The sequence below is a fragment of the Dipodomys spectabilis genome, unplaced genomic scaffold, assembly GCF_019054845.1.
Source record: "Dipodomys spectabilis isolate Male_0828 unplaced genomic scaffold, ASM1905484v1 ptg000215l, whole genome shotgun sequence".
Taxonomy (NCBI): domain Eukaryota; kingdom Metazoa; phylum Chordata; class Mammalia; order Rodentia; family Heteromyidae; genus Dipodomys; species Dipodomys spectabilis.
Window position 1 is genome coordinate 7,625,745 of NW_024870892.1, and position 24,469 is coordinate 7,650,213.

Here is a 24,469-nt window from a genome sequence, read left to right on the forward strand (position 1 = left end):
TTCTGTCCTGACAGCTAGCTATATACATCATGACATCCATGTCCATTCCTTACACACACCATGACCTCCACATCCACTCCTTACACACACAACCTCCACGTGCACTCCTTACACAATGTCCACATCCACTTACATACACACACACACACATACAGCCTCCACGTCCACTCCTTACATGCACAACATCCACGTCCAGTCCTTACACATACAATGTCTACATCCACATCACTCCTTACACACAGTACACGCACGGCCTCCACCATCAATTGTAACCTTTAGGGGCCCATGTGGGAGCAGGTGCTCCTCCAGCAGTCGGCAGGCGGGGATGGAAGCAGGCCGAGGCCAAGCCCCGCCCGGTGGGGACCACGCATGAATCACTTTCTCCAGTCTGGTTCCTACTAATTTGGCTTTCACTTTGGAATAAACTCCGTTTACATTAAACACCTTCCCGCCCTTTATTTCTTTACTTGGGAGGGAGAACAAATCTGCCTACACATGAAAAGAAATAGTCCAGCCTGGAAAGAATTCCAATACTTGGACTTCAGACAGAAGTTAATCCGGAAGGCAGCAGGCCCACGCTGAAGGAAGTAGAGTGCAAGACAGTGGAGAGAACACCTGGGATGGAAAATCACCTTGTGACGGCAGCACAGAACCAGTGGAAGCTGGCTGTCCGCGTCCACGCAGTGCGGGGACAGTGCATCTGAGGCAGGTCCTTCCTGGCCGGCAGGAACAGGTTATGTCTCACAGTCTGAGGGCTGCAGAAAGACTGAGGTGTCAGTCCCTGCCGAGAGCTTTCCAGTGGTGTCATCCCACGGTCGCCAACAGAGGGGCAGGCCCTCCCCAGAGCAGTAATCATGAGATCCAGACATCTTGGAACTCCCTCAGCTCTTAATGCACTCACAGTGGGAAACTCCCAACACAAGTTTCAGAGGGACGAACGTCCAAACCACACCAATGGGCAACCGCCGGAAACCACCCAAGGCACGCCAGAGTCAAGCCACAGATAGCTGTGTATCTCGGAAGCAGAGAGGGAAAGAAAGATGGTTAGGGAATTCAGATAAAAATTACTGCTGCTGGGCTGGGAAGGTGGCTCAGTGGTAAAGCGCTTCCCTTGCATGCATGAGGCCCTGGGTTCAATTCCTCAACACCACATAAGCAAAAAGAAAAAAAGCCGGAAGTGGCACTGTGGCTCAAGTGGTAGAGTGCTAGCCTTGAGCTGAAGAGCTGAGGGAACAGCACCCAGGCCCAGAGTTCAGGCCCACAACTGGACCCCCGCCCTCCCAAAAAAAATTACTGCTGCTTCTCATGTGAAGTAGGGGAGGCCAGAAGGGGAAGAAACAGTCACAATGCAATGGGTGCACCAACCTGCTCTCCACATCTAGAAAAATGTCCCTGAGAGTAGAGAGAGGAGACATTTTCAGACAGAGGCTGACAAGTATCAGTCTGAGTCAAGTGCAGACAGAAATGAGGGCCACGGGGCAGGGGAGGGAGGGGAGTGTAGTTGAGGAGGTGGGAGAGAAGAGATGGTAGGGGAAAAACAAAGGAGGAGGCAACAATGCTTGATAAAAAATGTTCTCATTTTTTACCTTGCTCATGTAACTGTAACCCCTCTGTACAGTATTTTCACAATAAAAAACTTATTTAAAAAAAGAAATGAGGGCCACACTGATGTCTGAATACTGAGAAATTCAAGACACCTTTAAATACACATATATTTCAACACCATATTTTACCAAAATGCGTGTGTGTGTGTTGAAAAGGGTAAGGAAAAATAATGTTGTATGTTTCCAAGGAATGTAGAAATAAAATATAGACAAAAGTACAGATGGGAGAGGGCCATGATTAAACTTATACTAATGGAATATTTCTTACACATGAGGATGTCATTTTCATAGGCAGTGAGTCATTATAGATGCACATTTCAATCTCTGGAGCCATCACTAAAAACAGGACATGAAAAAAAAGTTAATAAAAAAATATAAAACTGACAAAACATTTACATAATTTACCCCCCAAAAATGCAAAGACAAAGAAAACAAAAAAAAAACAGAAGAGACAATTCCATGGTGAAAATACTCAGGAACTGGAAATGAAGCCAATTTAGCTCCAAATATACTAGTAATTGCATTGTGTGCAAATGGACTAAATATTCAAATGCAAAGGCATATATAAAACTAATGAAAATATTTATCAAAATTAACTCCAGAAAATGAAAATGAGATTTTTTTTTCTTTTGCTGTTTTTGTCTTCTTTCTTTGTTGTTCTGTCTGTTCATTTCTGTCTTTGGGAATATGGGAGAAGGCATAGAAATGGAGGGACCAACGTGAACAAATGCAGTCATGGTAATCACCTGACACTATGTTGAAAATGAACTGAACAACTTGTGGGTGGGGATGGAAAGGAAACGGGAGAGTGAGGGAAGGGGTGACATCGTCCAGAAAGAAATGTACTTTCTACCTGACTTAGGTAACTGTAATGAACCCCTCTGTACATCATCTTTATAATAAAAATAAAAATTCAATAAATAAAACTAATGAAAACAAAAGTTGAGATGCTCCCTGACTTCCAATGATCCTCATTTCTTCTGTGATGAGATACAATGTGCTGCATAACCATCAGCTTCTCACTTCCAGCTCAGTATTCAAGAAATTGCAGGAGGCAGCACTTGCCTATAACTATGACGCCTTGTTTGAGGTGGTTCTGCCCAACTACATGTAGCTAAATGGGTGGGCGGGGTGAGCTGTGAGGTTCTGCCTGTGCACTTTCAGCCATTTACAACCAGTCTGTTTAGAGGGTAGCCTCATTGTCCAACATTGTCCAACAAGGTAAGCATAAGGCACAAGGAAACTGGGAGTGAAATGGGGCAAGGACACACCATGAGCGCATTAGGCACAATAAAGCTAGAGTAACTCAATCATTACCGAAGTTGAAAGCCTTTCCGTGAGTACCCTGAGGAAACAAGGGCGTTTCCTAACGATAAAGGGCCAGTCCCTCAGGGAGCCCAGCACTCTGCAAAGCTTCCAAACACAGAAGCCAAGGTTGTCAGAAGATGGGCTTGCCAGGTCCTGGGAGAGAGAGCTGATCCCAGGGCCGCACCAGGGAAGGGCAAAGGGCCTGGCACTCTGCATTTGGGAGGCACAACAGGGCTCAGTGACTGATGAGCCCGGAGGCAGGGCAGGGGTGGCTCAGACTAGCTGGATCTGGGAAGACATTGAGTTTTGAAGGAACGAAGGAGTGACAGGTAACACCTCACTAAAGCCACCCACACAGAAACACAGGACGAATGTGAGCAGGGAATGCTACAGACACCCAAAGCACCTCACCCCATGCCAGGCCATTTCCCTGGTACATAGTTTGCAGACACCAAACTGAGAAACAAGCAAATACAAGGGGCCCACACCTGAACACAGGGCTTGTGTGGCACCTGCAGGTGTCCAGGCAAGGTGCAGAGTTAGAATCATGAGGACACCTGGGACAGGGGAAGGGGACCAAGGGAGTGGCCTGCACTGCTCACTGTGCAAGGCCAGGAAAGCCTGAGAAGGACAGATGCCCAGACCCAAGGGAACCAGGTGACTGGGAAGGTGTGTGATGTGGGCCAGAACACAACACACAGGACAGCTGTGGGAGTCAATGGGATCTGAAGCTGAATGGGTGCCATGGAATGCATGAAATACCGACTTGGGGCACATTGTGGGGAGCTGGGCATATTCGTACAAAACTGGGACTAAAAAATTGAGGCATGCAGTGGTGACAGGTTGGTAACTTTCTATGAAACGACCCAAAACTTCTATTTACAATACTTGTAGCTCTTCTGTTTGTTCCAGTATGAGAAGCCTTTTAAAATAAAATCGGCCACAAATGAGAACATATTTGTAATACATATCCTCCTACAACTGAATAAGAGGGAAAACGACCCAAAACTGGGCAGAGGACTTGAGAAATATTTGCCTGTGGAAGAAAGAAGAGCAAGTCCAGTTCATGGGAAGGTGCTCAGATTCATTCCCACCACCCTGAAATGCCACTTTGTAACCCATTATAACGGCAAAAAGAGAAGGACCAGACACCCTGAGTGTGGGGTAGGATAAAAAGCCACACGTGCTACTGGCAAGGATGGAAAAGGGTCCCTTTTGCAGTCACTTTTAATACCAAACACACACTGAGCACACATCCTAGAAATCTTACTTGAAGGATTTCTCCAAGACACAAAAGCATAACACTCACAGGCTCACACACAAATACTCATCACATACCTGTAGGTGAAGGGCTAGACACAGCTTAAGCACCCAGAGAGAAGGAAATGGACGAATTTGTGTGCTCACACAGTGCACCAGTGGCTATACAGCAACGGAAGCCACAGGGTACTGCAGGATACTGCTGGGCATGGTGCGGGGCAGTCTCAGGATGGATGCCCAGGTGGGCCTGGAACTAATGGGTGTGCAAGCAGGACTCCCTGTGCCCAAGCCCTGGCCTAGGCCAAGTGAACTTGTGCCCGTAGATGTAGCTGAGTGGTTGCTCAAGGCCGAAAGGAAAACTTCCAGGGTTGATGAAAACATCATAACTGAAGGCAGGTGTGTGTCTTCCTGCACGTGCCAAAGCTGGTGGAACTGCATGTTTAATATCTGCAATTTTTGAGGCTCATTTCTAACAAGCTTAAATTGTACAAGGGGCTTGAGCACACATGTGCTCTCACACACACTCCTCCAAGGTCAGAAGACAGCCCCACACCCTGGAGTACGGAAGGTGGAAAGCAGGTTAGTTTCTTCTGCTTGCTTCAAGAACCTCAGAGCCCTTTCTAAGGATTCAACAATATATGGCTATGTCCCACGGGGCATGTGGCAGCAGAAGGCCCATCTGCATTGTAAGTACTAAGTACCACTTCCAGGTTTACTTTCTAATCGACAAAAATACAAGCTCCATTCTCTATGTGCACATGAAACACATGTGCCATGCTCAGGGCTGGTCCCGTGCTGGGAGGCTCAGTGGCTTTCAAGACCCTGTCATCACACACAGGGCCACCACAGCCCCTGCAGGGTCTGTCCTGAAGGGCACTGCTCTGCATCCGGTGCTCAGCTGAGGGGTCAGGGTGTCTCATTCATCTCAGCCTCGGTGCTCGGTGGCAGGGGCAGAAGTGGTGGCATATGGCTGGATTCCCTTGGGGCCCCTCCCCCTCACAGGCAGCACAGGGCAAAGCCTCCCCATCCACAGCACAAGCACATGGGAGATGGCAATCCTGCATAGACTCAGGCCCAGTGATCCACTCTCAGCAGGGACAGAAGCTGGACAGAGCATCCATGAGGACGGAAGAACCCTGCCAGCTCTAGGCACACAACTCCGGGACAACAGGAGCCAACCTCTCCCTGCACAGCACTGGGGGTGGGGGGTGGCTCGTGGGGTGGGGAACAGGTCAGGCCCTCCATGCTCACACACTAGGGTCCCAGCAGGAGGGGCACTATTAATCTCACTCCAAGCTCAATGTCCTTTTTCCCTCTGCATTTTTATCACAACCACAGACCCAGTGCAAAGGCTCTTTAGACACCTGGCAACACGTCCACAGAGTGATGCCCATCAGCAGCACATTTCCTTATCATTTTCCTGTCTTGTACGAGTAGAGGTGTATTTTCCTCAGTCCTGTCTAAGTACAGGTGCATTTTCCTTGGTCTTGTACAAGTAGAGCTGTATTATTCTCAGTCCTGCACAAGTAGAGATGTATTATCCTGTCCTGTACAAGTAAAGGTGAGTACAGGTGCATTTTTCTGTCTTGTCCAAATAGAGATGTATTTTTCTGTCTTGCACAAGTAGAGGTGTTATTCTTAGTTCTGTACAAGTAGGGTGTATTATTCTGTCTTGCACAAGTAGAGGTTTAATATTCTCAGTCTTGTATAAGTAGAGGTGTATTGTTCTTGATTCTGCACAAGTAGAGGTGTATTATTCTCAGTTCTGCACAAGTTGAGGTGTATTATTCTCAGTCTTGCACAGAGGAGTACTATCTCAGTCTTGCACAAGCAGAGGTACATTTCCGGAACACAGAGGCCTTTGTGGGATTCTTACTTCCCTCACCCCCAGGAGCCTGGGCAGCCTGGTCTACATTTTTTCTAACTTAGCTTCTGGAAAGAGGGTGGTGCATACGAGCCCTCAGGGAAGCAGGAGCTAGTGGACACTCATGGGAGCTAAGGCCTCCAGCCAGGAGGAGAAGACAGTACAAGTCCAGCCTGGCCCTGCATTAGCCACTGGGTCTGGGTAGAGCCTTCTCAGATTTGATCTACAAGACGCACTAGTGGCGTTCAGTCTCCTCCATGGCAGCCAAGTAGCTGGCTGAGAGCAGTCACTGCTGCTGGACTGGAGGCCAGCAATCTCAAGTATGGACACTGCACCTCCATAGGCCTCAGTTCAAGAGGAGCTTATGTCAGGTTGCAGAGCACTGGGAATGGGCTTCTCCAAGCAATGAATGCCCCATCCCTTCCTCCTCCACATGGTTCCCACAAAACTATTGGTCCATCTGCTGCTTGGCAGCTCAGACAGCCTATGTCCTGGGACCCCCACCCAGGGGACAACAGAAGGCAGCATAATGACAGCCACATACTGAGTCAGACTGCATGTGTGGGTCTCAGGGCTCCAGCCAAGGCCCATTTGAGCTGCCTAGTCTCATTACCGTGCAGCAAACTCTGCCTGAGGGGTGCTGACTACCTACAGGGGCAGGTGAGGATGAGGGTCAGAATTCCAACCAAACAAGGTAAGAAGTCCATATGCTGCAGCACATTAAACCCTCTCACCCCTACCTCCAAACAGGGAAGTCCGTACACTGCAGCACATCAAACCCATTCACCCCTACCGCCAAACAGGGGAAGCTATACACTGCAGCACATCAAACGCATTCACTCCTACCTCCAAACTGGAAAGGAGACCATCCCTTCAGAGTAGGCAAGAAAAAAGAACATCTGAAAGATAATCATTTTTAATTTTCTAAGTTCTCACTTATGCAACATAAAAAAGGCAAACTTATATGACCCAATGTGACAGTTTTACAAAAAACATTTCCTCCAACATCTGGTCAGTAGTATATAAATATTTACAATGAAAAAATAGGCAAGGAAAAAGAAAAATCTTCATTATCCAAGTCGATTTCTTTGCAATGCTTATCAGAATTTTGAACATGAACCCTTGGTTCCTCTCAAGTCCTTCATCTTCATAGTGCCTTGGCCGGCAGCTCTGACACACCCAGGCCGCAACTGTGCACAGATGCTCCTGTTCTACATGGCTTTGTGTGCTGCTACTGTTTTACAAGTTACCTGGAGTAGTAAACTAAATATAAAAATGTAAACTTTGGAAGAAAAAGTAAGAACAATCATGTGAAGGCAATGCATCAAGACAGATGTTCTCACACAGGTTATTATTACAACACTAATACCAAAATAAAATGTGCTGGATTTTCTTAGCAGGGACATCTCTCCTTTCAATTTAATATGATCACGGTACCAAAAACTGCCTCTAAAGAGAATGTTAAAAATAGCATTACATTACCATCTTAATTTATGAATATACCACTGTCCTAGTTCTTGTTAAACCAAGTGAAGTTTATATATATAGATATATTTTTTTTTCAGTGACAAATATAAATGGCATCCGTGGAGAACTTAAGGCCCAGCACACCGTGGTGCCTCTGGACCACTATGAAGACTTCAGAATGAATCTGAATGGCACAAGCTGACCTGTGCAGCTCAGGGATGTCACAAACATATTCATCTCTAGTGCATGAGACATGACTCAATCCACCAGACACCATGTCACCGCAGTACTGCAGCCCTCATGGCGGACGGGTGGCTGCCTGCACTGTGCCAGCTGCCCTGAGGGTCAACATGTGCACTGACGTCTAGTAACGCTGGTCACAGCGTCTGCTGCTCATGTGTGGGAACTGCGCCGCCCTCGAGAGCCAAGAGACACTCGGAGCCTGGGCTCCCTGGCTTTATAATGTTCATTGAAGTCCAACCTGAAGCTGAGAAACTGCAGACTTTCATCAGGGCTGGTTGTCAGAGACACCAAAAACTGTTGCACAATGCCCTAAAGAGAAAAACAAAACAATACATGAACTCAAAAAGGAACCAACCATGCACGGCTTCTTCCCAGTCCCCTGTGGGTTTGCTTTTACATCAAGCTTTAACAGACACCTTCTGGGCAGGTCCCCAGGAGACAGAGCCTGGAACCCTGGCAATGGCTCCACCAGTACCACCCACATCAGGAGTGACTGTGTTTACAAATATAAATGAGCAATGCATATATTTTATCTAAAACCAACTGACCAACTGACTTTCCCTCTTAACTCTGAATAAACTTTCCCTCTTAACAGGAATAAACAAAGTAGCTGGTGATACATAAGGCACCGTAATTTTAAATTGAAAACAAAAATCAGCCACACTTTTCATCTTTCATTTGACTTGCAAAAGTGTATTTAATTGTCATGTCCCGATGGGAGAACAAACAGCATTTTTGCATGGAGCTGCAACTGCAGTCTCCTGCCGCCACAAAAGATTAGAGAGGGCCACGGTGGTCACCAGTGTTTAAGGCCCTGCTGCTCACACCCTGCCCACAGCACTTCCCGGCTGGCAGACAGGATGAAGCTGCTCACATCTCTGCTCCAGCTGCCATGGAGAAGCCCTCCTTAGAGGAGGGAGCCAGGCACCCTGCAGTCCTCACCAGCCACTGCTCCCACTCCTGGTGGGGGCCCAGGAGTGCACGGTGTGCGGCACACTGCAACACACACAATGGATGTGTGAGCCCAGGAGTGCATGATGTGCAGGCACACTCACACACACACATGGATGTGTTTCTTAGTGATAGGGAAAGAGGGCCCCAAAGTAATTACACTAGCACAAATATAGCATCTGTAGTACGCTAGGAGAGTCCCAGGAGAACAGAGGGTTTGGTCTCTACCTGGAGGAACAGTGGGGGCTCCCTCATGGGCAGTGCCAGTGGCTCCGTAGCTTGCGCTAGAAGCTGGCTTGGTAAGAGAGGGTCAGCTCTGCGCAGAGCTGGATGGCTCTGGCTAACAATCCAGATGTACAGTGCAATCCGAGTAAAACCAGAATTACATTACATAATTCTCTTAGAAATGTATGAGCCCTGTCAGAGAAATAGGTGACTATCAGCCAAAAGCTGCAGACTTCATGGGAAGTTTTTAATTACCCATAGCTACTTTGCACTTGACTTTAGTTCTTAGCAGGGGAACTACCCAGTAGTGCCCAGGAATGCACACAATACACACAGCACCAGGTTTCTGCACTGAGCACAAATCAGTCACCACCACTCCTGAAATATGTCAATGTTGAGAAAGACTGCTGCCCTCTCAGTGACTACGGAATTGGGCTGGTGATGGGGCTGCTTCAGTCTGCACCACAAGAACACACACATACACAGAGGCAATCTTAAAAGGCTTCAGGTCAGCTGTCTGTCTAACTAGCCATCAGCAAATGAATGCAAGAAGGGGCAACGCGACTCCCAGGGCAGCCTCGCTGGGCCACCTGCGGTCTTGTGTACAAGCCCTTGGCTGGTACCCCGTCCGCAAGGCTGGTAGCAGGAACAGTCATCCTTCTGTGTGTTCACAGGAAAGCCACTTGATAGGCATGATGCTGCAGGTCCTCACACCCACCGCTCAAGGGAAGCCGAGATGGAAAGCCTCCAGGGAGGACCACCTGCTCCCCAGGGCACTCACTGCTAACATCAACACAGGCCAGAGCCAAACCAAGGGGACTGGCTCACCTATGACCATTCTGAAAGCAACTGTCAGCTACACAAAGGGCCACAGCAGTTCGAATTCTAATAACGCACCTGATAAAAGTGTGTTAATATCCGCAACTGTGAACACATTTTTGGTATAGATTCCTGAAATTCTCGGATCCTTCTGTTCTCCTCCTCTTCCTCTGCAGCTGTCACTCCCCACTGGCCCTGAAGAACCAGAAGTATACCAAATTCAACTTTCAATAACTACAGCATAAGGCTAGAGGATGAAAATATTGTGATTCATTCCAACCAGTATTTTTCCATTACCAACAATCGGTAATGAATAGCCCTTTATCTCTGTTATTCTGCACACTTTTTTAGTCAGAAAACACACATGAGAAGTAGAACTAGTGGGTTCAAAGCCCTTATCTCCACCTCATCACTTTACAGATATACTGCCTATTTCCATTGTATTTATATTTATATAAATATATATTTATATTTTATTTATTTATTTACTTATTTTGCCAGTCCTGGGCTTGAACTCTGGGCCTGGGTACTGTTCTTCAGCTCTTCAGCTCAAGGTGAGCACTCTACCACTTGAGCCACTTCTGGCTTTTTCTGTGTATGTGGTGCTGAGGAATTGAACCCAGGGCCTCATGCAAGACAAGCACTCTACCACTGAGCCACCTTCCCAGCCCCTATTTCCATTTTAAAAGATTATTTCTAATCACAAATTTGACTGGGTGGCTTTTTGGAGAGCATAATGCTGGAATTACTGAATTGTTTTTAATCAATCAAAACCTGATTTCCTAAACCTCCACATCCTGCAATAAACTTCTCAGTAGGTTATTCCTTTAACTGCTGTTATACTTTTGCACTTACATTCTATCTAAGATTTTTTCATCAATATTTCTAACATAGGTCTGTTCTTTCAAATTTGGTATCAGCCTCAGGATGTTTTCTGGAAAGCACTTACAAGCTCCTTTCTCTATGACTGGGATGCTAACAGCACGCCAAGCCAAGTGCCGAGACCGGGTACAGGAGACTCTCAGCACTCCAGCTGACCTGGTGGGTGGCGGGGCTCTTCAGTAACTTAATTCTCTTTCAGAGCATCACTCAGCTCATCCTGATGTCACTTCTGGGGTCAGTTTAGAAAATCTGTGGAAGGTCATTAGGTTCCTTCACATACGCAGATTTACTTCCACAGACCGGAGCAAAAATAATTTTGTTCTCAGTTATTTATATTTGTTCACTTCCTCCCCGCCCCCACTAAACACTGTTTTTTTGTTGTTGTTATTTTTTATTATTTGTCGGTCATGGGATTTGTCGGTCATGTCGGAACTCTGGGCCTGGGTGCTATCCCTGCGCTCTTCAACTCAAGGCAAGCATTCTACCGCTTGAGCCACAATGGTACTTCTGGTTTTCTAGTGGTTTACTGGAGATAAGAGTCTCAAGGACTTTCCTGACCAGGCTGGCTTTGAACCATGATCCTCAGATCTCAGCCTCCTGAGTAGCTAGGATTACAGGCGCAAGCCGCTGGCGCCCGGCAATACTGCTTATTTTACTTCCCACCATCCCCCGTCTGCATCCCACGTATAGTTTTTCTGTCTTTGGAACCATTATTTCTTGCTCTCATCTTCACCAATTTTGCCCTTTGGCTTTCTGTATAGTTACTTTATTGCTGTTCTCCAACTCTTGAGAGGATATTTAGATTTACTTCCATTCCTCCAGTTGATGAATATAAGCAGAGGGTCATGGATTTTCATATTTATGTCTTTCACAGTCTGAGATAAACAAATTGTTCCAGTAAATATGACTTATTTAATAGGAATTGGTTAGTTATTCATCAATTTCTAGTATTAATTTCCCCTTGTATTTCCTAGCAGCTTTCTGACATGACTGGGAACCTACCTCACTCTCTTATCACGTGACACCCTCCTGCCCATCTCATCATCACAAGGTTCCCTTTCCCTGTGCTTCTACCTCAATGTGCCACCTCCCCCAAGAGTGGTTACTGTGTCAGTCTGCACATCCTGTCCCTCCCATACTTCTGCATCACTGCCTTGAGTCTCCTTTGCAGAGGCCAGAGGCCCTTCTAGGTAATTACCGTGCGGTACACCTCACAAAAACTGTCCTCGAGGTACGGAGTCCTCAAATGTGCTACACTTTTCTAGGACACCTTGCTGGTGTGGCAGGCATGTCTGCTCCTGGTCCTGTCTTCATCTTGGTGATCTGCTTTATAGTGCTGGAGGATGGAACCCTTCAGTGCATGGTCTGTATTTCCCCTGATAACTTGGGAGTCTGTATTTTGTCCTGGAAGTTATCTCTGTAACTTTCCCTCAATTTCATCATCTGTTTGGGTAGCAGTAACACTTTGACTAAGGTAATAATGACTACTACACTTCTCTGGTCACCCAATTTTAAAATACATTATTTTCACATTGATATGTTTAACAGCTCTTGACATACTTACACCTATTTATTTATGAGCTCTGTAAATAGTACCATGTAATGCTTCACTATGAAAGACAGGTTAGATATTTATAGTTCTTCCCACCTCAGCATCCCCTGCAACTTTCCTCTTTTATTTACTTAAAACAATTGCCTCTCTGCCTCCCCTTCTTCTTTTTTTGTTTTCGCAGTGTCTGGAATCAAACCCAAGACTTCTTACCTGCTTCATAATCTATACCCTTAAACTCTCAACAAGTCTTAAAGATGATATTTAATTGTGTTATAATGGATTAAAACACAGAGCCACACAGAGGCAGTAGGACAAGCAAGCTTCACAGCACTCAGGGCACAGAGTGCAAGGATGGGAAATGATCCCAGGCTCCCAGAGCCATGCGCTGGGCATTCAATGCTGAGCTGTGGGCCCAGGAGCAGCACTACGCTGGGCTATGTATCCAGGAGCAGTGTCACACTGGCAGGGCACACAAAGTTAGTTCCAGTCTGTACCTCCTAGCTGCCAAGTTGTTTTGAAGTTTCTATATAAATAGGACTTGTATTTCTCTTGTTAAATTTTACCATTCTTTTAATGCTATTTCTTTTTAAACTTCATCCTGTTTGTTGCCAATAGAAAAAAGTCCATTTCATTGCTACATACTACTCTTGTTTCTATTCACTTTGGCAATTTACTTATTTGGGCTTTCCTGTGCCCACCACCTTTGTGGAAAGGTGGCAGCATATTCACCCCTTCTGTTTTGTTCCTGGTCCACACAATGTCAGAACCGCCAGCACACAGTGTGGCTGCAGGACTGCCAGCATGCAGGGTGGCTGCAGGACCGTCAGCATGCAGCGTGGCTGCAGTACTCGCCTCAGTCTGACATGGAAATGCTCCACTTCATCAGTGAACAGAGGTGCTGTACAGCTCCCAGGCAACTCTCTCATAGTATTAGCCACTTGGTTTGTTTTTTCTTGAGTGCATAAATGCAAATTCAAGTTTTATTAGAACGATACAAAGAGCTTTCTGTTCTTGGGATAATCTTGGACATGTCATAACATCTTCTTTGTCTTAAGTCACGGTTTTCTAACACTTTTTGGAATTTTTATACACATATTCATGAGAGAAACTACTATTTAGAGAGTAGAAAAATTGGTTCTGACTTGATGGTTTTACAAATTTGACTTTAGAAGCCAGTAAATAAAAGAAATTCCTACTAAAAATTAAAATAAAAAATGAAACCAACTAATCAAAGTGTATATTTAGCATGCCCTTTAGAGTAATTATCTCAAAGTACATTTATGCTGTGGAATCTGGCTGCCCTGGAGACATCAGCACAAGGCCACCCCATCCACGCTGGGAGCACTTATCCACGGAACACTGCCTGACTCGTTCTAGAACAGGATGAAGATGAGGTGACCACTACATCTTCAAGGACTTACTTCATTCACCTCAGTGGAGATAAACACAGCCTCTACTAGTAGAAGACTTCTGCAGGAATGCTATTCTGCTGCACTTGTGATCACTGTGGCGAAAAGCAATTCATTACTGGAACCGATCAAGCCACCCATATGAAAAACATACCTCAATTTCACGCTGCTTCTTTTTCTCTTCAAATTGTAATCGTCTCTGTAATTCTTCCAGAGCAGCTCTATATATTGCGTCTTGAGTATTCTGAAGTTCAATAATCTGATCAAACACAGCTCTGAGTTGGTTTAAAAGTACCTGAAAAGAGATGACTGTATTCAATGAATAGAACCTCAACATGCTTATTAAATTTTAAAATACTTCTAATTGGAGAAATAATCTCTTAAAGTTTGGGCGGGTCCCCAATATGACGACAGTGAAGGCAGAGGGACTTGAGGAGGTGTCTGGGTCTCAGTCTCTGCACTCATGAAGAGCTGCTCTCCAGGAACTAGTGGATCTTACAGGAGAGAACTCTCACTCTCCCAAGAGGGAGACCCCTCATGTTCCATCACACATGCCCACCTACTGCCTTCTTGGCTTCTGTGTCATGGGACAGAAAGAGCCCTTACCAGAAACCAGATCCAGCCTCCAGAACCATGCACCAAAACAAACCTCCATTCTTTATAAACTGCTTAGTCTCAGGTATTGTTACAGGAGCAGAACACAGAGACAGTACTATAAAGAACACATCACATCAACTTCTCAAAGTATTTATTGTGCAATATCTACTCCAAGCCACATTTTACAACAGGCAAAACACTAATGCCACTCGTGTTTAGATAGTTTGTCCCCCCAAATGCTTGACCTTGGCTTGGAGACCTTGTCCTTGAGCTGCTGAGACCACTAGGAAGTGATTCGGTTAAAGAGGAATTAAGTCTTTCCCATGAAACTGGTCTCACTGTTGCAGGAATGAGCCAGCTACCATGTCACTCTGTCCTGGGCCTTATTGTCCTTATAGTTTCTGCCCTGAGCAAAAGCAGCACGTGACTCCCTCCAAAAGCTGAACCCTTGTGGGTTAAAAGACAAGAGAAAGTCTTTTCTCTGTGATTACTCAGATATTATTATAATTGTCCTAGCAAAAGGGATGAAGACTGCAGTAGCAGCAAGAGCTATATGGTGAGGCTGAGGATATGTATGTAAGCTTCTCTACAAATTATCCCCAGTTCCACAACAGCAACACAAAAAAGAAAGTCTGCCCTGAATTTCAAAGCCAGATAGGAAGTAGCTGAGTTAAGAGGGAAACTATGCTGAGGATTCACAGAGAATAGGAAAGTCTTGTTTGTTTTTGAGATATATCAAAACTAGATAGGGAGATTATGACAAAGGAAAATCTTAGTAAAAAGATTTGAAAAAAATGTGGAATGAGGAATGAAAGAATGGCACAAACAACACAAAAACAGTACAAGTGGCAGGGTAAAGAACCAGACCTGAAGTAGGGAAGGCAATAAAATGCAACAAATTCTATTTGACGAAGAGGCAAAGCACCTTTCCTGTGGGAATAAGGCATGATTGCTTTGTGTTTACCATGGTCCTGGGGGACAGGCCAAGGAAAGGCAACAGGAGAGAGACCAGCACATATGTTCTAAGAAAATATATGAATAAAAAACAGATAAAAGTTCACAGTAAAAAATAGACATGACATATCTGTTAACAGCAGCACTTGGGAGACAGAGGCAGGAGAATCTTGAGTTTGAGGACTGCTTGGGTTATAATGTGAGGCCCTGTCTCAAAAAACAAAAACAGAGGACTGGAGGTACGGCTAAGTTGTAGAGCACTAGCCAGTGAAAGCCTCGGGTATCGAGTTTGAGTCCCAGTCTCAGACCTTAAAAAAAAACAATTCAAAGTAAAACCATCAATAGCATTTTAACAAGATTTGTAAGAAATTTAAGAGAGAAAGATGCTATAGCTGTATTGAGGTACAGAAAAAAATTCAATGTCTGAGCAGGCTCTTTGTCCACTGTTTGGAAGACACACTCCAGCCTGTGTAGGGAAGAGCTGATCTTGCATCAATTCACTTTGCAACGGCTACCTGATACATGGAGATGTTGTCCTTTTGTGAGTAGACAGCTTATTCAGGTTCAGAATCTGTTTACTCAGAGCAGTACCACTAAGAGAAAGCTAATGTCAGAACTCAAGTGAAAACAGACCTGAAATGAGTATTTGGTAAGCAACTTCTGGAACAGGCTAACTCAAGAGATGTCCAACATTAAAAAACCAAACTCATGTTCTCTCCTATTTGGTACAATGTAGTTGCATGAAATAGGGCCTTCAAAATAATGTGGACTTAATTTAGAGGCCGTGAAAAGAGTCTGATGAAGTGGTATTGTTCTCAATGTCAAGCAAGCACTTAAGCATGTTCACAACAGCTGTTCTGCCCCTCTGGAGGAGTCTTACTTTATGATATCAAAGTAAAAACAAAAGATGGAGGTGGTTGTCATTTCTGTTGCTGTTTCTTTGAGACAAGAGTCTCACTCCTTTTGCCCAGGCTAGCCTCTAACTCCTGACCTTCCTTCCTACCTCCACCACCACGTACTGAGGATCCCAGGAGTGCACCGCACACCATCTTCTTTTTATGTGTAGCAAGGATTTACTTCTTTTCTCTATTTGTGTCTATTGTAGCCATGCGAGAAGCAAGTGATCATACTTCAAACGATGAATTACCCTCCAGCTAACTGACACTCACTTCAGAGTAAGGATAGGCTGGGGCTTCTGTCAGTCAGCTCAGATCACACACTGGAGACTCTAGTTTTAACCCTTAAGAACACAAAAACAACACTTTTCTGCCCCTTCCTGTAGTGCCTCCAACTCAAATCACACCACGTGCCCTAGAATCACTTTGGTTTTGTAAAAAGTACTACCATGAAAATATACTTTAATTATTTGCGTGATAAATACTCTGGAGACCACAGTAGTGGTGCATACTTACAATCCCAGCACTGGGAAGCTGAAGCAGTAAAACCTACCTCAAATAAAAAAAAAAAAAGAAGAAGAAGCAGCAAAAATAAAAATTCACAAATCAAATCCTTAGACCTCAGCAGAGGCAAAAAACCTCCAATGAGGCTGATCTGGGCTAGCCTCCACCCTCCAGCTCCCCACCACCATCTCCATGAGAACACTATGCAGAAATGGACCATTTCCCCCAGATTTTGTCCCTGTGACAGCTTAACTTGCTTCACACAGAACTGCTCTGTCTCCAAGTGGGACATTTCCACTTCCTCAGCAGCGTGTCCCTGGGACCTGCTCTATGCTTGCCAGCCCACGCCGTACAGTGAGCTCCTTAGGATCCCTTGCCTCTGTCACACAGGTTCATCTCCTAATTGCTTTCAGTGTGTAGCAGCTAGCACTGGCAGGCCAATCGCCATGGTAAACACTCTACATAACCCATATGTGATTTTCACAACCTTGCCAGGGAGAAACCAGCATCAGCTCCTTCAAATAGGAGTAGTATTCACAATAGAGTAGTATTACTCTCCCATATTTCCATGTACATCAGAACCTGTTCTTGTTTTGATCACCATGCTCGAATTCTGTTCAGAAACAGTGAATCTGAACCATCAGACGTTAAAAAAAACTGTCTTAATTATTACCAGTGTGGCCAGTTTCTAGGAAACTAGATCAGTTTCTATTACCAGGCAGTTTTTAGGACTCTTCCAAGAGAGAAACCCAGGAACTTGTGTGTCTCCACGCCTTAGCCTGGAGCTACTGTCCAGGAATGGGTGGGTTCTGAGCCTTACCCTGGAGCTGCTGTCCAGAAGGCAGCGGGAGGTGATGGTATCCAGAAAAGCCTCATGTGCTGCGATGATGTGGTCCAGGTCCTGCGCCTGCTTCACTCTGCTCCAGAGCTCATCCCAAGAGCACTCAAGCACCTGGAAACAAGGATGGACACTCTAGAGGGGCAAGTTCTTCATGGAGCAGAATCTTTCATACTACTGAGTTACATTAAACTCAACAGGAAGCTCCGCCTACCTCAAACGTGATGTAATACTGCATTTGGTGAATGAAGTGTACCATCTCTGAGGCCAGAATGTGACACTGATGTAGAACCCCAGAGAACTCTGCAAGAAAGGCAACGTGAGGTCAGCGGAAGGAAAGTGCTCGGTGACAATGCCGCTCTCACTTCTCTACCTGCAAGGCAGCTTTCAAAAGTAACAGGAGCTTTCCATCCCTGCCCCTCAGCAGGAAATGTCTCCACCACAACTACTGAACAAGGACATAGCTAACAAATGGTAAGTAGGAGATTGCCAAATATATAAGACATGACACAAAATACAATCCGATTTAAAACTTAAGCAGAAATGTTTATTTCTAAAAACGCATCCTCATAAAAAAACGTATGCTCTATGTTATGGCTTTACAATGACTCTCGTGTGTAAAATACTTAAGTTTCCTAGCAATGTGGAGACAAAAGCCATCTCAAGGACCCTCAAGGAAGGTGAGCCAGCACATCAAGGCGGGACCACGCTGCTGTGTCCTCAACAGCTCCACCTCACAGCCACAGGCCTGCCTTTTGCCCTCCTGTTAACATGCTACTCAAGACCACATCAGGATCTTCTCACACTGAGGTACAAGACATTCAGACTAGAGGCAGGCCTGCTGGTGGAACGACTGTAAGATGATCGTTACACAGGTCAGACTGGACACACTTCTGCAAGACCGCTCTGCACGTCCTCCATTCACAACTCAGACAGACAGAGACTGGTGAGGCAAGAAGGAGTGTAAGAAAACAGTCCACAGACTTTTAAAAATACTTCTACCATGTTAAGATGAGGTCATGAGAGTAAGCCTAATCCATCATCTGTTTTCATAAGATAAGAACACAGAGGGTGACATGCCCATAAGGGGCAGAAGGAATTCCAGCCCACAGAAGCAGCTGAAGAATCAAGACAACCCCTCTCCACCAGATTTATAGGGAGCCTGGTACAGTCACACCTTCCTTTGGAAGTCTGGCTCCAGACTTGTGACCCAAATGAATTCTGTTGCCTTAAGTGGCATGGTTTATGGTCTTTTCTTGCAACAGTGCTGGGAAAAGAACACCCCGGTGACCAGCTCTGGGCTTCCCCGACAGACCAATACATTTAGGAAAGACACTAAGGTGGGTACACTGCAGGTCCACTGTCCTGATGCAAGGAGAAAATGGAGGAGCTGACCCAAGTTTCATGAAAGTTTAAATTCTTCAGCAAACAATAAATATATGACCAAGCCAACTTTAGTGACCATATTAGTGTATGTGATCTTCCTTTTCTACATTTTCTTTTCTATGAAAACTGCCACGTTATAATGTGTCTACCAGTGGCACAGAGAACATGATCTAAGATGATACCTGAGGTAGGAAATTGCCTACCAGAAATGATTCTGATCACAGGGTCCCCATCACATGTGCTATAGCATGGGGTATCCTAGAAGGAGTCTGGATTCTCTTTACCTGATACTCTGGAAGCATGCTGAAAATGTTCTCCCTCAAGTAACTTCATAGTTCTTAGACTCTCAAAATCAACACTGGCAAAGAGTTCCACTAAATGCATCAAGCATACTTTGGTATGTTAACACAAATGCAACACAAACTCAAGGACCATTAATTTCTTTAGCATAGAGTTAAGACTCATTTGTATATCTTTACTGCCCTCTAATGGCTGCTAGAAGAACTCCAGTGTGAGTCCTCTGAGGGTAGCTCTGAAGCATCAAGTTCATCTGTAATGAATATTGTGAATCACACACAGCTTCAAAATCTTGCTTAGTTAGTGTTTATATCTGGTGCTATTCTATTTAAGAAGAATTTGATCAAAATATCCATTAAATTTATTTTCTCAAGGCTCTGAAAGGATTCAATGTTTTAAAGACCAGGATTTTTCCACGTCTTTCCAGGATCTAATGACCCTTGTGGTTCCCTTCCTAGTACCACTCTGTGTGTGCTGCCTGCATCAGGGCAGACGTCACTTGGTGAAGATGGCTGTCAACTCCCAATGCTCTCCTCCAGCTTGGGACTGCTCAGAGGCTCCCAAGCAAACTTACTCCCGACAGAACTAGGTAGGCAGTGCTATCACCACCTCCACAGAGTGAAGATTAGGAAGAGGGCTGAGGTCACACAGCCAGGATGGTGGTGACCCAGTCCTAGCTTGTACACGCAGCACAAGTGCCCATGCTGGTAACAGCCTAAGTCAGGCACAGAGAACTTTCCATTTTTTTGCATAAATACAGAGAACTCACCTATTCACACAAAACAAGATAAACAGAAAGCTTCAATTCATCCCAAGTCTGAATCATTGTCTTTGTAAGACACATCATTATTAAGTCTATCACCACAAAAGAAGATCACTGCCACACTGCTATGCCCAGGGAGAGGAGGCACTCGCCTGGAACCCCACATACATCCTGGGCAGGCCCAGAGCAGCTCTGGATCTGCTGGTCCAGAGGGTGAGGCCTGCAGCTCAGGCAACAGGACACTGGCCCTTGAAGGCCCAGGCACACTCCAAGGTTCTAGATCCACCTGAAGAATCCCAGGCCAAGGCCAGTCCTTGGATCATCCTGACAACCCAGGAAGCACATGATTCCTAGCATGCAGGTCAACCCCAGGAGCACTTCTGTTCTTCTTCCATTCATGTTAGCTCATTCTTGGGCTTATATTGTTACAAGCTTCCATTTTTATTTTCAAACAAACTTGCAAGACAAAGTAAGTATGGATACACAGTTAGGGGCCCTGGGCCAGTCATTTCCCACGCTAGAGCTAGAAATACTCTCCACACTAGGGAGGTGTGACTGAGGTGTCCAGGGAGCCCTCTGCTGGTGGGGGAGCCTCCTCCCTGCCGGCCTCAGAGGGTCTCCTGGGCAGAGGAGCACTCAGCAGGTGGCATGGCCACTTCCCAACTAGAAGGCAGTTGGGACTTTTGATAGACCTTTTCATCATGCAGTAATCTGATGAAAAATACTCACTGAAAAATAATTATTTACTTTCTTTTAAACCTATAGAACTCTATTATCTTCAAAATTAAACAGTGAACTACAATTTAATGTTCTCTATCGCCAACCATTTCAGAGAATTAACGTTTTATCACAATTTTCTTTAACACTCAGTGTCTAAACATTATTTTTTGTCTCAATAAATGTCTTAAAAAAAAAATAAAAAGGAAGTGCCAGTGGCGCTGTAATCCTAGCTAATCGGGGGCTGAGATTTAAGAAATGTGGTCCAAAGCCAGCCTGGGCAGGAAAGTCTGTAATACTCTTATCTCCACAGGGGAGAAAAAAAAAAACAAAAAACCAGAAGTGGAGCTGTAGCTTAATTGGTAGAAAGCTAGCCTTGCGCAAAATAAGTTCAGAGACAGTGCCAGGTCCAGAGTTCGAGCTCCAAGACCAGCCCACCCCACTCCCCAAAAAATAACAGCAAAAGGAAAACAAAAGTAAGTATAATTCCTGGGTCAGACTTAGCTGAGGATCTTACTGTACAAAAATGTGCCTCAGTTATTTGTGAAGATGAGTGCATTTTGATTTTTTTCTTGGGAACATAGGAAGCTCACTTTATTTCTAGTAAGGCCCAGGCAATCACTTTATGGGGGAAGGAAAGCTAATCTGCTCCTTTACTACCACCCAATGGCTAGGAGAAAAGACAAGCTCCTTTCTCTACCCTTTCCATTTCAACTTGTGACATAATCTGAAATATGAACATAGCTACAACTACTAGTAACATTCAGATTAACTGAACCTAACAAACCAATTTAGTGTTTACTAGCTATCTAGCTAGATAGCAAACATATTGAAAACTCTGCTCCTATCCAGGGCTGACAAAAAGAAAAGATCTCACATGAGAAATGGGTATGGGCCTTCTGGCAAACTATCATCAGACACTCTTGTCCCAAGAGACTGCTTTGCCTCAAATTCTACACTCTGCATGGAACCAGCTGGTTTTTTTTGATGAAAATTAGCAAAACCTTCTCTGGAGTGATGGTTGTAGTTGCCTTAAGCATGACTGAGCTGTCCTTCACATTGTGTGTGAGAACTCCACAGGAGCATTTTATAAGACCTCTCTGTATTTTGCCTCTGATTTTTGGATGGGGCATTTCTAAATATGCTACATTAACAAGAATAACTAACTGCTAAATTTCTGCTCAGTAAGTTGCTTGGTCATGAACAACTTTACTTCTTTATAATTTATATCTAAGAACACTAACATCCCAAAGCTGGGAGCCAGTGGCTCACGCCTGTAATCCTAGCTACTCTCAGGAGGCTGACATCTGAGGATCACGGTTCAAAGCCAGCCCGGGCAGGAAAGTCCATGAGACTCTTATCTCCAATAAGCCACTAGAAAACCGAAAGTGGTGCTGTGGCTCAAGCAAGTGGTGCTGTGGCTCAAGCGGTAGAGCGCTCGCCTTGAGCTGAAGAGCTGAGGGACAGTGCCCAGGCCCAGAATTCAAGCCCCATGACCAACCAAAAAAACAAACAAACAAAAAAACTAACACCCCAAAAGAAGCAAAACAAAACAAACTCCCAGTTTTCTGAAAAAAGAAATATAAATAGTAATTTTAAGAGCATAAAGCACACCAAAATGAACCTCCACTTTCCCTTATTAAACTTATTAATTTAAATTCAATAGCCATGTTGGGGGAAAAATACGCAACTTTCAAGTGAGGAGAGCTGTGTTTATTGACATATAAACTAAACTAGTGCTTGCTTCCTGCCTGTAAGTAACATAATCTGACAATATGTAGCAACCAAGTTTTCAATTTGAAAAGCGGGGTAGGAGTACTGCTCAAGAGATGAACATCTGCCTCTGAAGCATTAGATCCTGAAGTTCAAACTCCAGTACTGCCAAAAAAGAAAAAGAAAAATTTTATGGTCTGAAAAAAATCTAGCAATTCTCAATTTTCTTTCTGTCTCCACTGAAGAAAAGTAATGTTACAAATAAGCCTTTTGGCAAAAACAAACTTTAAAAGCAAATAGTGAGTCTCTTTGAGTTCAATTACTTTAAGTAAGCTTCAACCTCAGCAGAGTTCCCAGAAACCAGCAACAGTGGCACACGTGTGCAGGGGTGGTTACCTGGCATGTGGCACCCATGGGTGCAGGGGTGGTTACCTGGCATGCTCCTCAGGAGTTTGGCGTTGCACATGTGCCCCTTGCGGATGTCGGTGAGGATGTACTCCATGCGCTTGGCCCTCCAGAGGAAGTTGAACACTCTCAGATAGTGGCTCATGCACTCTCGAGTGAACACCTAGAGTGCAAAACAGAAATCAGGTCACTGGGCCAGCCCAGACTTTGACCTTCAGACATCAGCCAACATACAACTCCAGTGTATCCTAAGTGGTATGAAAATACGACAGCACCTTACAGAGTGTTATATTCCATAACAGCAACCATATTTACATACCTGGTAGACTCACACAGCACAAAGCAGCTATTTATTTTTATTGGCCTTTGGGCTTGAACTCAAGAGCCTAGACACCATTGTCCCTGGGCTCTTTTGTTCAACACTAGTGCTCTAACACTTTGAGCCACAGTGCCAGTGTCTGAAGTCTCAGGGAATTCGTTGTCCAGGCCAGCTTTGAACTACAATCCTCAAGATCTTAAGTCTCATGAATAGTTAGGATTACAAACGTAAGATTTACCAGCACCCAGTAAGGCTTTTTTTTTTTTTTTGGGTCAGTCGTGGGGCTTGAACTCTGGGCTTGGGTGCTGTCCCTGTGCTCTTCAGCTCAAGGCGAGGCTCTACCAGTTGAGCCACAGCACCACTTGCGGTTTTCTAGTGGCTTATTAGAGATAAAAGAGTCTCACGGACTTTCTTGCCCAGGTTGGCTTTGAACTGCGATCCTCAGATCTCAGCCTCCTGAGTAGCTAGGATTACAGGCATGAGCCAATGGTGCCCGGCTTAAGGCAGGTATTTTTATATCAAACCTATGGCTATGGAAATAGAGCTAGTAGGGGTAGTAGGTAACTCATGAGGTAGGACTTAAACTAGCCCAGTCCAGGCACTGGAGGCTCAGGGCTGTAATCCTAGCTACTCGGGAGGCTGAGATTTGAGGATTATGGTTCAAAGCCGCCTGGGCAGGAAAGGCCCTGTGAGACTCTTATCTTCAATTAACCACCAGAAAACAGGAAGTGGTACTGTAACTCAAGGGGTAGAATGCAGTGCTATCTTGAGCTGAAGAACTCAGGGACGGTGTCCAGGCCCAGAGTTCAAGCCTCACAACTGATCCCCATCCCACCAAAAAAAAAAAAAAAAAAAAACCCACCAGCTCAAACATGGTCTTTCCTGTGACCTCCTCACTTCGTGAGCACACGGGCAGCAGGAGCACCTGAGTGGACTCTCTCTCCTGTAGCCTCCTCCCTTCCTGAGCACACGGGCAGCAGGAGCACCTGAGTAGACTCTCGCTCCTGTGACCTCCTCCCTTCCTGAGCACACGGGCAGCAGGAACACCTGTTTAGACTCTCTCCTGTGACCTCCTCACTTCCTGAGCACACGGGCAGCAGGAGCACCTGAGTGGACTCTCTCTCCTATGACCTCCTCCCTTCCTGAGCACACGGGCAGCAGGAACACTTGTGTGGACTCTCTCTCCTGTGACCTCCTCACTTCCTGAGCACACGGGCAACAGGAACACCTGCGTGGACTCTCTCTCCTGTGACCTCCTCCCTTCCTGAGCACACGGGCAGCAGGAGCACCTGCATGGACTCTCTCTCCTGTTACCTCTTCCGTTCCTGAGCACACGGGCAGCAGGAGCACCTGCATGGACTCTCTTTCCTCTGACCTCCTCCCTTCCTTAGCACACGGGCAGCAGGAACACCTGCATGGACTTGAAAGGTTAGAGTATTTGAGGCAGTGACCATTTGTTGCTTGTTTCAGAGCAGAGCAACACATGGTGCTAAACC

The 24,469-nt window shown here is 45.3% G+C and overlaps 1 protein-coding gene across 1 annotated transcript in view; it reads right to left on the reverse strand.

The window, feature by feature from the left end:
* Positions 1-6,936: 6,936 nt before the first annotated feature.
* The window catches only part of Tubgcp3 (tubulin gamma complex associated protein 3), a 69,901-nt gene continuing 52,368 nt past the window's right edge, over positions 6,937-24,469 (reverse strand). Inside the window, exons 17-22 of the mRNA XM_042697190.1 lie at positions 22,682-22,817; positions 17,588-17,676; positions 17,356-17,487; positions 13,739-13,879; positions 9,820-9,936; positions 6,937-8,055 (exon numbers count right to left, since the gene is read on the reverse strand). Coding sequence (XP_042553124.1) covers positions 7,897-8,055; positions 9,820-9,936; positions 13,739-13,879; positions 17,356-17,487; positions 17,588-17,676; positions 22,682-22,817 — 774 coding nt within the window. The 3' untranslated portion in view covers positions 6,937-7,896. The remainder of the gene's footprint in view (positions 8,056-9,819; positions 9,937-13,738; positions 13,880-17,355; positions 17,488-17,587; positions 17,677-22,681; positions 22,818-24,469) is intronic.